Source organism: Coregonus clupeaformis, chromosome 31 (genome assembly GCF_020615455.1).
Source record: "Coregonus clupeaformis isolate EN_2021a chromosome 31, ASM2061545v1, whole genome shotgun sequence".
NCBI classification, from domain to species: domain Eukaryota; kingdom Metazoa; phylum Chordata; class Actinopteri; order Salmoniformes; family Salmonidae; genus Coregonus; species Coregonus clupeaformis.
In genome coordinates this window covers 35,734,844-35,749,616 of record NC_059222.1, presented here as the reverse complement: position 1 = coordinate 35,749,616, position 14,773 = coordinate 35,734,844, and the positions used below count along the sequence as shown (strand labels likewise).

The following is a 14,773-nucleotide window of genomic DNA, read 5'->3' as shown; positions in this document are numbered from 1 at the left end:
CAGTATAAAAAAAAAAAAAGATATGTATTCACTAACTGTAAGTCGCTCTGGATAAGAGTGTCTGCTAAATGACTAAAATGTAAATGTACAGAGTCAGAGTGTCTCTATCTTTCCTCTCCCTATAGAGTCAGAGTGTCTCTATCTTTCCTCCTACAGAGTCAGTGTCTCTATATTTCCTCTCCCTATAGAGTCAGAGTGTCTCTATCTTTCCTCTCCCTACAGAGTCAGAGTGTCTCTATCTTTCCTCTCCCTACAGAGTCAGTGTCTCTATCTTTCCTCTCCCTACAGAGTCAGTGTCTCTATCTTTCCTCTCCCTACAGAGTCAGTGTCTCTATCTTTCCTCTCCCTACAGAGTCAGAGTGTCTCTATCTTTCCTCCTACAGAGTCAGAGTGTCTCTATCTTTCCTCTCCCTACAGAGTCAGTGTCTCTATCTTTCCTCTCCCTACAGAGTCAGAGTGTCTCTATCTTTCCTCTCACTATAAAGTCAGAGTGTCTCTATATTTCCTCCTACAGAGTCAGTGTCTCTATCTTTCCTCTCCCTACAGAGTCAGTGTCTCTATCTTTCCTCTCCCTACAGAGTCAGTGTCTCTATCTTTCCTCTCCCTACAAAGTCAGAGTGTCACTATCTTTCCTCCTACAGAGTCAGAGTGTCTCTATCTTTCCTCTCCCTACAGAGTCAGAGTGTCTCTATCTTTCCTCCTACAGAGTCAGTGTCTCTATCTTTCCTCTCCCTACAGAGTCAGTGTCTCTATCTTTCCTCTCCCCTACAGAGTCAGTGTCTCTATCTTTCCTCTCCCTACAAAGTCAGAGTGTCTCTATCTTTCCTCTCCCTACAGAGTCAGAGTGTCTCTATCTTTCCTCTCCCTACAGAGTCAGTGTCTCTATCTTTCCTCTCCCTACAGAGTCAGAGTGTCTCTATCTTTCCTCTCCCTATAAAGTCAGAGTGTCTCTATATTTCCTCCTACAGAGTCAGTGTCTCTATCTTTCCTCTCCCTACAGAGTCAGTGTCTCTATCTTACCTCTCCCTACAGAGTCAGTGTCTCTATCTTTCCTCTCCCTACAAAGTCAGTGTCACTATCTTTCCTCCTACAGAGTCAGAGTGTCTCTATCTTTCCTCTCCCCACAGAGTCAGAGTGTCTCTATCTTTCCTCCTACAGAGTCAGAGTGTCTCTATCTTTCCTCCTATAGAGTCAGAGTGTCTCGAACTTTCCTCTCCCTACAGAGTCAGAGTGTCTCTATCTTTCCTCCTACAGAGTCAGAGTGTCTCTATCTTTCCTCTCCCTACAGAGTCAGAGTGTCTCTATCTTTCCTCTCCCTACAGAGTCAGAGTGTCTCTATCTTTCCTCTCCCTACAGAGTCAGATTGTCTCTATCTTTCCTCTCCCTTTAGAGTCAGAGTGTCTCTATCTTTCCTCTCCCTACAGAGTCAGAGTGTCTCTATCTTTCCTCTCCCTACAGAGTCAGAGTGTCTCTATCTTTCCTCTCCCTATAAAGTCAGAGTGTCTCTATATTTCCTCCTACAGAGTCAGTGTCTCTATCTTTCCTCTCCCTACAGAGTCAGTGTCTCTATCTTTCCTCTCCCTACAGAGTCAGTGTCTCTATCTTTCCTCTCCCTACAAAGTCAGTGTCACTATCTTTCCTCCTACAGAGTCGGAGTGTCTCTATCTTTCCTCTCCCCACAGAGTCAGAGTGTCTCCATCTTTCCTCCTACAGAGTCAGAGTGTCTCTATCTTTCCTCCTATAGAGTCAGAGTGTCTCGAACTTTCCTCTCCCTACAGAGTCAGAGTGTCTCTATCTTTCCTCCTACAGAGTCAGAGTGTCTCTATCTTTCCTCTCCCTACAGAGTCAGAGTGTCTCTATCTTTCCTCTCCCTACAGAGTCAGAGTGTCTCTATCTTTCCTCTCCCTACAGAGTCAGATTGTCTCTATCTTTCCTCTCCCTTTAGAGTCAGAGTGTCTCTATCTTTCCTCCTACAGAGTCAGAGTGTCTCTATCTTTCCTCTCCCTACAGAGTCAGAGTGTCTCTATCTTTCCTCTCCCTACAGAGTCAGAGTGTCTCTATCTTTCCTCTCCCTATAGAGTCAGAGTGTCTTTCCTCCTACAGAGTCAGAGTGTCACTATCTTTCCTCTCCCTATAGAGTCAGAGTGTCTCTATCTTTCCTCCTACAGAGTCAGTGTCTATATCTTTCCTCTTCCTATAGAGTCAGAGTGTTTCTATCTTTCCTCTCCCTACAGAGTCAGAGTGTCTCTATCTTTCCTCTCCCTACAGAGTCAGTGTCTCTATCTTTCCTCTCCCTATAGAGTCAGAGTGTCTCTATCTTTCCTCCTACAGAGTCAGAGTGTCTCTATCTTTCCTCTCCCTACAGAGTCAGTGTCTCTATCTTTCCTCTCCCTACAGAGTCAGAGTGTCTCTATCTTTCCTCCTACAGAGTCAGAGTGTCTCTATCGTTCCTCTCCCTACAGAGTCAGAGTGTTTCTATCTTACCTCTCCCTACAGAGTCAGAGTGTCTCTATCTTTCCTCTCCCTACAGAGTCAGAGTGTCTCTATCTTTCCTCTCCCTACAGAGTCAGAGTGTCTCTATCTTTCCTCCTACAGAGTCAGAGTGTCTTTCCTCTCCCTACAGAGTCAGAGTGTCTCTATCTTTCCTCTCCCTACAGAGTCAGAGTGTCTCTATCTTTCCTCTCCCCATAGAGTCAGAGTGTCTCTATCTTTCCTCCTACAGAGTCAGAGTGTCACTATCTTTCCTCTCCCTATAGATTCAGAGTGTCTCTATCTTTCCTCCTACAGAGTCAGTGTCTCTATCTTTCCTCTCCCTACAGAGTCAGAGTGTCTCTATCTTTCCTCTCCCTACAGTCAGAGTGTCTCCATCTTTCCTCTCCCTATAGAGTCAGAGTGTCTCTATCTTTCCTCCTACAGAGTCAGAGTGTCTCTATCTTTCCTCTGCCTACAGAGTCAGAGTGTCTCCATCTTTCCACCCCCTACAGAGTCAGAGTGTCTCTATCTTTCCTCTCCCCACAGAGTCAGAGTGTCTCTATCTTTCCTCTCTCTACAAAGCCAGTTTCTCTATCTTTCCTCTCCCTACAGAGTCAGAGTGTCTCTATCTTTCCTCCTATTTGAACAGTGAGAGACAGAATAACAGCAAAAAATCCAGAAAAACGTATGTCAAAATTTTTATAAATTGATTAGAATTTTAATGAGGGAAATAAGTATATGACCCCTCTGCAAAACATGACTTAGTACTTGGTGGCAAAACCCTTGTTGGCAATCACAGAGGTCAGATGTTTCTTGTATTTGGCCACCAGGTTTGCAAACATCTCAGGAGGGATTTTGTCCCACTCCTCTTTGCAGATCTTCTCCAAGTCATTAAGGTTTCGAGGCTGACGTTTGGCAACTCGAACCTTCAGCTCCCTCCACAGATTTTCTATGGGATTAAGGTCTGGAGACTGGCTAGGCCACTCCAGGACCTTAATGTGCTTCTTCTTGAGCCACTCCTTTGTTTCCTTGGCCGTGTGTTTTGGGTCATTGTCATGCTGGAATACCCATCCACAACCCATTTTCAATGCCCTGGCTGAGGGAAGGAGGTTCTCACCCAAGATCTGACGGTACATGGCCCGTCCATCGTCCCTTTGATGCGGTGAAGTTGTCCTGTCCCCTTAGCAGAAAAACACCCCCAAAACATAATGTTTCCACCTCCATGTTCAACAGTGGGGATGTGGTTCTTGGGGTCATAGGCAGCATTCCTCCTCCTCCAAACACGGCGAGTTGAGTTGATGCCAAAGAGCTCGATTTTGGTCTCATCTGACCACAACACTTTCACCCAGTTCTCCTCTGAATCATTCAGATGTTCCTTGGCAAACTTCAGACGGGCATGAATATGTGCTTTCTTGAGCAGGGGGACCTTGCGAGCGCTGCAGGATTTCAGTCCTTCATGGCGTAGTGTGTTACCGATTTTTTTCTTGGGGACTATGGTCCCAGTTGCCTTGAAATCATTGACAAGATCCTCCCGTGTAGTTCTGGACTGATTCCTCACCATTCTCATGATCATTGCAACTCCACGAGGTGAGATCTTGCATGGAGCCCCAGGCCGAGGGAGATTGACAGTTATTTTGTGTTTCTTCCATTTGCGAATAATCGCACCAACTGTTGTCACCTTCTCACCAAGATGCTTGGCAATGGTCTTGTAGCCCATTCCAGCCTTGTGTAGGTCTACAATCGTGTCCCTGACATCCTTAGAGAGCTCTTTGGTCTTGGCCATGGTTGAGAGTTTGGAATCTGATTGATTGATTGCTTCTATGGACAGGTGTCTTTTATACAGGTAACATGCCTCTATTAACAGCGCCGGAGAAGATGGCTGCCGTTTTACAGCCCTCTAACCAATTGTACTATTATGTGTGTTTTTCCGCGTTATTTGTAATTAATTTTTTACATAATGTTTCTGCCATCGTCTCTTATAACCAAAAAGAGCTTCTGGATATCAGGACAGCGATTACTCACCTCGTATTGGACGAAGATTTTTTCTTCAACGAGGCCCACCCGACAAGGCCCAAATCCCCGTCATTCGCGTGAGGAAGAGACGGAGATATCGTGGACGTAGATCGGGGTGCCTTGTAAGGATCCGACGGCGAGCGAGTAAACTGCCTCTTCCATCAATCCTATTAGACAACGTTCAATCATTGGAGAACAAATTGGACGACTTAAGATTACGGTTATCCTACCAACGGGACATTAAAAACTGTAATATCTTATGTTTCACCGAGTCGTGGCTGAACGACGACATGGATTTCATACAGCTAGCGGGCTATACGCTACATCGGCAGGATAGAACGGCTGACTCCAGTAAGACAAGGGGTGGCGGTCTGTGTATATTTGTAAACAACAGCTGGTGCACAAAATCAAATACTAAGGAAGTCTCGAGGTTTTGCTCGCCTGAGGTAGAGTATCTTATGATAAGCTGTAGACCACACTATTTACCAAGAGAGTTTTCATCTATATTTTTCATAGCTGTCTATTTACCACCACAAACCAATGCTGGCATTAAGATTGCACTGAATGAGTTGTACAAGGCCATAAATCAACAGGAAAACGCTCATCCAGATGCAGCGCTCCTAGTGGCCGGGGACTTTAATGCGGGAAACTTAAATCCGTTCTACCTAATTTCTACCAGCATGTTAAATGTGCAACCAGAGGAAAAAAAACTCTAGACCACCTTTACTCCACACACAGAGACGGATACAAAGCTCTCCCTCGCCCTCCATTTGGCAAATCTGACCATAACTCTATCCTCCTGATTCCTGCTTATAAGCAAAAACTAAAGCAGGAAGCACCAGTGACTCGGTTAATAAAAAAGTGGTCAGATGACGCAGATGCTAAGCTACAGGACTGTTTTGCTAGCACAGACTGGAACATGTTCGGGATTCTTCAGACAGCATTGAGGAGTACACCACATCAGTCACTGGCTTCATCAATAAGTGCATCGATGATGTCGTCCCCCACAGTGACCGTACGTACATACCCCAACCAGAAGCCATGGATTACAGGAAACATCCGCACTGAGCTAAAGGGTAGAGCTGCCGCTTTCAAGGAACGGGACTCTAACCCGGACGCTTATAAGAAATCCCGCTATGACCTCCGACGAACCATCAAACAGGCAAAGAGTCAATACAGGACTAAGATTGAATCGTACTACACTGGCTCTGACGCTCGTCAGATGTGGCAGGGCTTGAAAACTATTACAGACTACAAAGGGAAGCACAGCCGCGAGCTGCCCAGTGACACAAGCCTACCAGACGAGCTAAACCACTTCTATGCTCGCTTCGAGGCAAGCAACACTGAAGCATGCATGAGAGCACCAGCTGTTCCGGATGAGTATGTGATCACGCTCTCCGTAGCCAATGTGAGTAAGACTTTTAAGCAGAACAACATTCACAAGGCCGCAGGGCCAGACGGATTACCAGGACGTGTACTCCGAGCATGTGCTGACCAACTGGCAAGTGTCTTCACTGACATTTTCAACATGTCCCTGACTGAGTCTGTAATACCAACATGTTTCAAGCAGACCACCATAGTCCCCGTGCCCAAGGACTCTAAGATAACCTGCCTAAATGACTACCGACCCGTAGCACTGACGTCTGTAGCCATGAAGTGCTTTGAAAGGCTGGTCATGGCTCACATCAACAGCATTATCCTAGAAACCCTAGACCCACTCCAATTTGCATACCGCCCCAACAGATCCACAGATGATGCAATCTCTATTGCACTCCACACTGCCCTTTCCCACCTGGACAAGAGGAACACCTACGTGAGAATGCTATTCATTGACTACAGCTCAGCATTCAACACCATAGTGCCCTCTAAGCTCATCACTAAGCTAAGGATCCTGGGACTAAACACCTCCCTCTGCAACTGGATCCTGGACTTCCTGACGGGCCGCCCCCAGGTGGTAAGGGTAGGTAACAACACATCTGCCACACTGATCCTCAACACGGGGGCCCCTCAGGGGGTGCGTGCTCAGTCCCCCTCCTGTACTCTCTGTTCACCCATGACTGCATGGCCAGGCACGACTCTAACACCATCATTAAGTTTGCCGACGACACAACAGTGGTAGGCCTGATCACCGACAACGATGAGACAGCCTGTAGGGAGGAGGTCAGAGACCTGTCCGTGTGGTGCCAGGACAACAACCTCTCCCTCAACGTGACCAAGACAAAGGAGATGATTGTGGACTACAGGAAAAAAAAGAGGACTGAGCACGCCCCCCATTCTCATCGACGGGCTGTAGTGGAACAAGTTGAGAGCTTCAAGTTCCTTGGTGTCCACATCACCAACGAACTATCATGGTCCAACCACACCAAGACAGTCGTGAAGAGGGCACGACAAAGCCTATTCCCCCTCAGGAGACTGAAAAGATTTGGCATGGGTCCTCAGATCCTCAAAAAATTCTACAGCTGCACCATCGAGAGCATCCTGACTGGTTGCATCACCGCCTGGTATGGCAACTGCTTGGCCTCCGACCGCAAGGCACTACAGAGGGTAGTGCGTACGGCCCAGTACATCACTGGGGCCAAGCTTCCTGCCATCCAGGACCTCTATACCAGGCGGTGTCAGAGGAAGGCCCTCAACATTGTCAAAGACTCCAGCCACCCTAGTCATAGACTGTTCACTCTGCTACCGCACGCAAGCGGTACCGGAGTGCCAAGTCTAGGTCCAAAAGACTTCTCAACAGCTTCTACCCCCATGCCATAAGACTCCTGAACAGCTAATCATGGCTACCGGACTATTTGCACTGCCCCCCACCCCATCCTTTTTACGCTGCTGCTACTCTGTTAATTATTTATGCATAGTCACTTTAACTCTACCCACATGTACATATTACCTCAACTACCTCAACTAGCCGGGTGCCCCCGCACATTGACTCTGCAACGGTACCCCCCTGTATATATAGCCTCCCTACTGTCACTTTATTTTACTTCTGCTCTTTTTTCTCTCAACACTTTTTTTGTTGTTGTTTTATTTTTACTTTTTTTGTAAAAAATAAATGCACTGTTGGTTAAGGGCTGTAAGTAAGCATTTCACTGTAATGTCTGCACCTGTTGTATTCGGCGCATGTGACCAATAACATTTGATTTGATTTGATTTGATTTGATTAGGAGCACTCCCTTTAAGAGTTTGTTCCTAATCTCAGCTCGTTACCTGTATAAAAGACACCTGGGAGCCAGAAATCTTTCTGATTGAGAGGGGGTCAAATACTTATTTCCCTCATTAAAATGCAAATCAATTAATAACATATTTGACATGCGTTTTCCTGCATTTTTTTGTTGTTATTCTGTCTCTCAATGTTCAAATAAACCTACCATTAAAATTATAGACTGATCATTTCTTTGTCAGTGGGCAAACGTACAAAATCAGCAGGTGATCAAATATTTTTTCCCTCACTGTATCTTTCCTCTCCCTACAGAGTCAGAGTGTCTCTATCTTTCCTCTCCCTACAGAGTCAGTGTCTCTATCTTTCCTCTCCCTATAGAGTCAGAGTGTCTCTATCTTTCCTCTTCCTACAGAGTCAGTGTGTCTCTATCTTTCCTCTCCCTACAGAGTCAGAGTGTCTCTATCTTTCCTCTCCCTACAGAGTCAGTGTCTCTATCTTTCCTCTCCCTATAGAGTCAGAGTGTCTCTATCTTTCCTCTCCCTACAGAGTCAGAGTGTCTCTATCTTTCCTCTCCCTACAGAGTCAGTGTCTCTATCTTTCCACTCCCTACAGAGTCAGTGTCTCTATCTTTCCTCTCCCTATAGAGTCAGAGTGTCTCTATCTTTCCTCTCCCTACAGAGTCAGAGTGTCTCTATCTTTCCTCTCCCTACAGAGTCAGTGTCTCTATCTTTCCTCCTACAGAGTCAGAGTGTCTCTATCTTTCCTCTTCCTACAGAGTCAGTGTGTCTCTATCTTTCCTCTCCCTACAGAGTCAGAGTGTCTCTATCTTTCTTCTCCCTACAAAGTCAGTGTCTCTATCTTTCCTCTCCCTACAGAGTCAGAGTGTCTCTATCTGTCCTTTCCCTACAGAGTCAGAGTGTCTCTATCTTTCCTCTCCCTACAGAGTCAGAGTGTCTCTATCTTTCCTCTCCCTACAGAGTCAGAGTGTCTCTATCTTTCCTCTCCCTACAGAGTCAGAGTGTCTCTATCTTTCCTCTCCCTATAGAGTCAGAGTGTCTCTATCTTTCCTCCTACAGAGTCAGAGTGTCTCTATCTTTCCTCTCCCTACAGAGTCAGAGTGTCTCTATCTTTCCTCTCCCTACAGAGTCAGAGTGTCTCTATCTTTCCTCTCCCTACAGAGTCAGAGTGTCTCTATCTTTCCTCTCCCTACAGAGTAAGAGTGTCTCTATCTTTCCTCTCCCTATAGAGTTAGAGTGTATATCTTTCCTCTCCCTATAGAGTCAGAGTGTCTCTATCTTTCCTCCTACAGAGTCAGAGTGTCTCTATCTTTCCTCTCCCTACAGAGTCAGAGTGTCTCTATCTTTCCTCTCCCTACAGAGTCAGAGTGTCTCTATCTTTCCTCTCCCTACAGAGTCAGAGTGTCTCTATCTTTCCTCTCCCTACAGAGTCAGAGTGTCTCTATCTTTCCTCTCCCTATAGAGTTAGAGTGTATATCTTTCCTCTCACTATAGAGTCAGAGTGTCTCTATCTTTCCTCCTACAGAGTCAGAGTGTCTCTATCTTTCCTCTCCCTACAGAGTCAGTGTATCTATCTTTCCTCTCCCTACATAGTCAGAGTGTCTCTATCTTTCCTCTCCCTACAGAGTCAGAGTGTCTCTATCTTTCCTCCCCCTACAGAGTCAGAGTGTCTCTATCTTTCCTCTCCCTACAGAGTCAGTGTCTCTATCTTTCCTCTCCCTACAGAGTCAGTGTCTCTGTCTTTCTTCCTATAGAGTCAGAGTGTCTCTATCTTTCCTCTCCCTACAGAGTCAGTGTCTCTATCTTTCCTCTCCCTACAGAGTCAGTGTCTCTATCTTTCCTCTCCCTACAGAGTCAGAGTGTTTCTATCTTTCCTCTCCCTACAAAGTCAGAGTGTCTTTATCTTTCCTCCTACAGAGTCAGAGTGTCTCTATCTTTCCTCTCCCTACAGAGTCAGAGTGTCTCTATCTTTCCTCTCCCTACAGAGTCAGAGTGTCTCTATCTTTCCTCTCCCTACAGAGTCAGTGTGTCTCTATCTTTCCTCTCCCTACAGAGTCAGAGTGTTTCTATCGTTTCCTCTCCCTACAGAGTCAGAGTGTCTCTATCTTTCCTTTCTCTACAGAGTCAGTGTCTCTATCTTTCCTCTCCCTACAGAGTCAGAGTGTCTCTATCTTTCCTCTCCCTACAGAGTCAGAGTGTCTCTATCTTTCCTCTCCCTACAGAGTCAGTGTGTCTCTATCTTTCCTCTCCCTACAGAGTCAGAGTGTCTCTATCGTTCCTCTCCCTACAGAGTCAGAGTGTCTCTATCTTTCCTTTCTCTACAGAGTCAGTGTCTCTAACTTTCCACTCCCTACAGAGTCAGAGTGTCTCTATCTTTCCTCTCCCTATAGAGTCAGAGTGTCTCTATCTTTCCTCCTACAGAGTCAGAGTGTCTCTATCTTTCCTCTCCCTACAGAGTCAGAGTGTCTCTATCTTTCCTCTCCCTACAGAGTCAGAGTGTCTCTATCTTTCCTCTCCCTATAGAGTTAGTGTCTATCTTTCCTCTCCCTATAGAGTCAGAGTGTCTCTATCTTTCCTCCTACAGAGTCAGAGTGTCTCTATCTTTCCTCTCCCTACAGAGTCAGTGTCTCTATCTTTCCTCTGCCTACAGAGTCAGAGTGTCTCTATCTTTCCTCTCCCTATAGAGTTAGTGTCTATCTTTCCTCTCCCTCCAGAGTCAGTGTCTCTATCTTTCCTCTCCCTACAGAGTCAGTGTCTCTATCTTTCCTCTCCCTACAGAGTCAGAGTGTCTCTATCTTTCCTCTCCCTACAGAGTCAGAGTGTCTCTATCTTTCCTCTCCCTACAGAGTCAGTGTCTCTATCTTTCCTCTCCCTACAGAGTCAGTGTCTCTGTCTTTCTTCCTATAGAGTCAGAGTGTCTCTATCTTTCCTCTCCCTACAGAGTCAGTGTCTCTATCTTTCCTCTCCCTACAGAGTCAGAGTGTTTCTATCTTTCCTCTCCCTACAAAGTCAGAGTGTCTTTATCTTTCCTCCTACAGAGTCAGAGTGTCTCTATCTTTCCTCTCCCTACAGAGTCAGAGAGTGTCTCTATCTTTCCTCTCCCTACAGAGTCAGAGTGTCTCTATCTTTCCTCTCCCTACAGAGTCAGTGTCTCTATCTTTCCTCTCCCTACAGAGTCAGAGTGTTTCTATCTTTCCTCTCCCTACAGAGTCAGTGTCTCTATCTTTCCTCTCCCTACAGAGTCAGTGTGTCTCTATCTTTCCTCCTACAGAGTCAGTGTGTCTCTATCTTTCCTCTCCCTACAGAGTCAGTGTCTCTATCTTTCCTCTCCCTACAGAGTCAGAGTGTCTCTATCTTTCCTCCTACAGAGTCAGTGTCTCTATCTATCCTCCTAAGAGTCAGAGTGTCTCTATCTTTCCTCTCCCTACAGAGTCAGAGTGTCTCTATCTTTCCTCTCCCTACAGAGTAAGAGTGTCTCTATCTTTCCTCTCCCTATAGAGTTAGAGTGTATATCTGTCCTCTCCCTACAGAGTCAGAGTGTCTCTATCTTTCCTCTCCCTACAGAGTCAGAGTGTCTCTATCTTTCCTCTCCCTACAGAGTCAGAGTGTCTCTATCTTTCCTCTCCCTACAGAGTCAGAGTGTCTCTATCTTTCCTCTCCCTACAGAGTCAGAGTGTCTCTATCTTTCCTCTCCCTATAGAGTTAGAGTGTATATCTTTCCTCTCACTATAGAGTCAGAGTGTCTCTATCTTTCCTCCTACAGAGTCAGAGTGTCTCTATCTTTCCTCTCCCTACAGAGTCAGTGTATCTATCTTTCCTCTCCCTACATAGTCAGAGTGTCTCTATCTTTCCTCTCCCTACAGAGTCAGAGTGTCTCTATCTTTCCTCCCCCTACAGAGTCAGAGTGTCTCTATCTTTCCTCTCCCTACAGAGTCAGTGTCTCTATCTTTCCTCTCCCTACAGAGTCAGTGTCTCTGTCTTTCTTCCTATAGAGTCAGAGTGTCTCTATCTTTCCTCTCCCTACAGAGTCAGTGTCTCTATCTTTCCTCTCCCTACAGAGTCAGTGTCTCTATCTTTCCTCTCCCTACAGAGTCAGAGTGTTTCTATCTTTCCTCTCCCTACAAAGTCAGAGTGTCTTTATCTTTCCTCCTACAGAGTCAGAGTGTCTCTATCTTTCCTCTCCCTACAGAGTCAGAGTGTCTCTATCTTTCCTCTCCCTACAGAGTCAGTGTGTCTCTATCTTTCCTCTCCCTACAGAGTCAGAGTGTCTCTATCGTTCCTCTCCCTACAGAGTCAGAGTGTCTCTATCTTTCCTTTCTCTACAGAGTCAGTGTCTCTATCTTTCCTCTCCCTACAGAGTCAGAGTGTCTCTATCTTTCCTCTCCCTACAGAGTCAGAGTGTCTCTATCTTTCCTCTCCCTACAGAGTCAGTGTGTCTCTATCTTTCCTCTCCCTACAGAGTCAGAGTGTCTCTATCGTTCCTCTCCCTACAGAGTCAGAGTGTCTCTATCTTTCCTTTCTCTACAGAGTCAGTGTCTCTATCTTTCCACTCCCTACAGAGTCAGAGTGTCTCTATCTTTCCTCTCCCTATAGAGTCAGAGTGTCTCTATCTTTCCTCCTACAGAGTCAGAGTGTCTCTATCTTTCCTCTCCCTACAGAGTCAGAGTGTCTCTATCTTTCCTCTCCCTACAGAGTCAGAGTGTCTCTATCTTTCCTCTCCCTATAGAGTTAGTGTCTATCTTTCCTCTCCCTATAGAGTCAGAGTGTCTCTATCTTTCCTCCTACAGAGTCAGAGTGTCTCTATCTTTCCTCTCCCTACAGAGTCAGTGTCTCTATCTTTCCTCTGCCTACAGAGTCAGAGTGTCTCTATCTTTCCTCTCCCTATAGAGTTAGTGTCTATCTTTCCTCTCCCTCCAGTCAGAGTGTCTTTATCTTTCCTCTCCCTATAGAGTTAGTGTCTATCTTTCCTCTCCCTCCAGAGTCAGTGTCTCTATCTTTCCTCTCCCTACAGAGTCAGTGTCTCTATCTTTCCTCTCCCTACAGAGTCAGAGTGTCTCTATCTTTCCTCTCCCTACAGAGTCAGAGTGTCTCTATCTTTCCTCTCCCTACAGAGTCAGTGTCTCTATCTTTCCTCTCCCTACAGAGTCAGTGTCTCTGTCTTTCTTCCTATAGAGTCAGAGTGTCTCTATCTTTCCTCTCCCTACAGAGTCAGTGTCTCTATCTTTCCTCTCCCTACAGAGTCAGAGTGTTTCTATCTTTCCTCTCCCTACAAAGTCAGAGTGTCTTTATCTTTCCTCCTACAGAGTCAGAGTGTCTCTATCTTTCCTCTCCCTACAGAGTCAGAGTGTCTTTATCTTTCCTCTCCCTACAGAGTCAGAGTGTCTCTATCTTTCCTCTCCCTACAGAGTCAGTGTCTCTATCTTTCCTCTCCCTACAGAGTCAGAGTGTTTCTATCTTTCCTCTCCCTACAGAGTCAGTGTCTCTATCTTTCCTCTCCCTACAGAGTCAGTGTGTCTCTATCTTTCCTCCTACAGAGTCAGTGTGTCTCTATCTTTCCTCTCCCTACAGAGTCAGTGTCTCTATCTTTCCTCTCCCTACAGAGTCAGAGTGTCTCTATCTTTCCTCCTACAGAGTCAGTGTCTCTATCTATCCTCCTAAGAGTCAGAGTGTCTCTATCTTTCCTCTCCCTACAGAGTCAGTGTCTCTATCTTTCCTCTCCCTACAGAGTCAGTGTCTCTATCTTTCCTCTCCCTACATAGTCAGTGTGTCTCTATCTTTCCTCTCCCTACAGAGTCAGTGTCTCTATCTTTCCTCTCCCTACAGAGTCAGTGTGTCTCTATCTTTCCTCTCCCTACAGAGTCAGTGTCTCTATCTTTCCTCTCCCTACAGAGTCAGAGTGTCACTATCTTTCCTCTCCCTACAGAGTCAGAGTGTCTCTATCTTTCCTCTCCCTACAGAGTCAGTGTCTCTATCTTTCCTCTCCCTACAGAGTCAGAGTGTCTCTATCTTTCCTCTCCCTACAGAGTCAGAGTGTCGAGGGGAGCCTGTGAGGGACTTCTACCAGGTGCAGCGTGGATACACCATCTGTCAGACCACACGCATGGTCTCCTGGGTAGAGTGCTCCGGCGCCTGCGACACGGGTGCCTGCTGCGCCGGCCAGCGAATGAAACGTCGGAAATACACCTTTGAGTGCAGCGACGGAAGATCGTTCAGCGAGGAAGTGGAGAAGACCATCAAGTGTGGCTGCGTGGGCTGTATGTAGCACGCTTCACACAAACCTGCTACCGCCTCTGCCACCGAGCGCACCACAGAGAGAGAGAGAGAGAGAGAAAGAGGACGAAGAAATAAGAGAAGATAGTATAAAGAAATATATATAAAAACCTCTATCTATGTATTATGGACAACAATGTTTCTAAAATTGGACATTTCCCCCCCTTTCCATGGGTGTGTGACGTACAGAAACACAGAGTAAACAAAACATCAACAACAACGTGGAGAAGTGTGAACAACAACAACAACCAAACCATTGTATCTGCAACATTGTTTCGAAGGGTTCTAAAGATGTCAAAGGTGTTGCATTCAGAGCAAGGCATCAACCAACCCCTTATACACACATGGTCTAAACATTCGGCCCCTTGGCCATCCATCCATTAGGTCTCAGATAGCCTAAGCACCATCTCTCATTTTTTCTTCCTGATGGCAGTGTGTGTAATGTAGCGTCTGGCCTGGTCAGGGTGGCAGGAGGGAAGAGGGACAGAGATATTGAAAGAGAGGGAGGAGACTGGGGTTGGGCTGTAGTTGAGTTTGGTTAGGCAAGGCAGGGCTGAGCTGGAGCTGAGCTGGAGCTGGGCTGGAGCTGGGCTGGAGCTGGGCTGGAGCTGGGCTGGAGCTGGGCTGGAACTAGGCTGGGCTGGAGCTGGGCAGGGCTGGAGCTGGACTGGAGCTGGGCTGGAGCTGGGAAAGGCTGGAGCTAGGCTGGAGCTGGGCTGGAGCTGGGCTGGAGCTGGGAAGGGCTGGAGCTGGGCTGGAGCTGGGCAGGGCTGGAGCTGGGCTGGAGCTGGGCAGGGCTGGAGCTGGGCTGGAGCTGGGAAAGGCTGGAGCTAGGCTGGAGCTG

The 14,773-nt window shown here is 46.6% G+C and overlaps 1 protein-coding gene across 2 annotated transcripts in view; it reads left to right on the top strand.

Moving 5' to 3' along the window:
- The window catches only part of LOC121547092 (slit homolog 1 protein-like), a 238,691-nt gene extending 224,140 nt beyond the window's left edge, over positions 1 to 14,551 (top strand). For both annotated transcript variants that reach the window (XM_045209881.1, XM_045209880.1), the window contains exon 36: positions 13,683 to 14,551. In XM_045209881.1, the coding sequence (XP_045065816.1) occupies positions 13,683 to 13,921 (239 nt within the window). In that variant the 3' untranslated portion in view covers positions 13,922 to 14,551. The remainder of the gene's footprint in view (positions 1 to 13,682) is intronic.
- Positions 14,552 to 14,773: the final 222 nt, after the last annotated feature.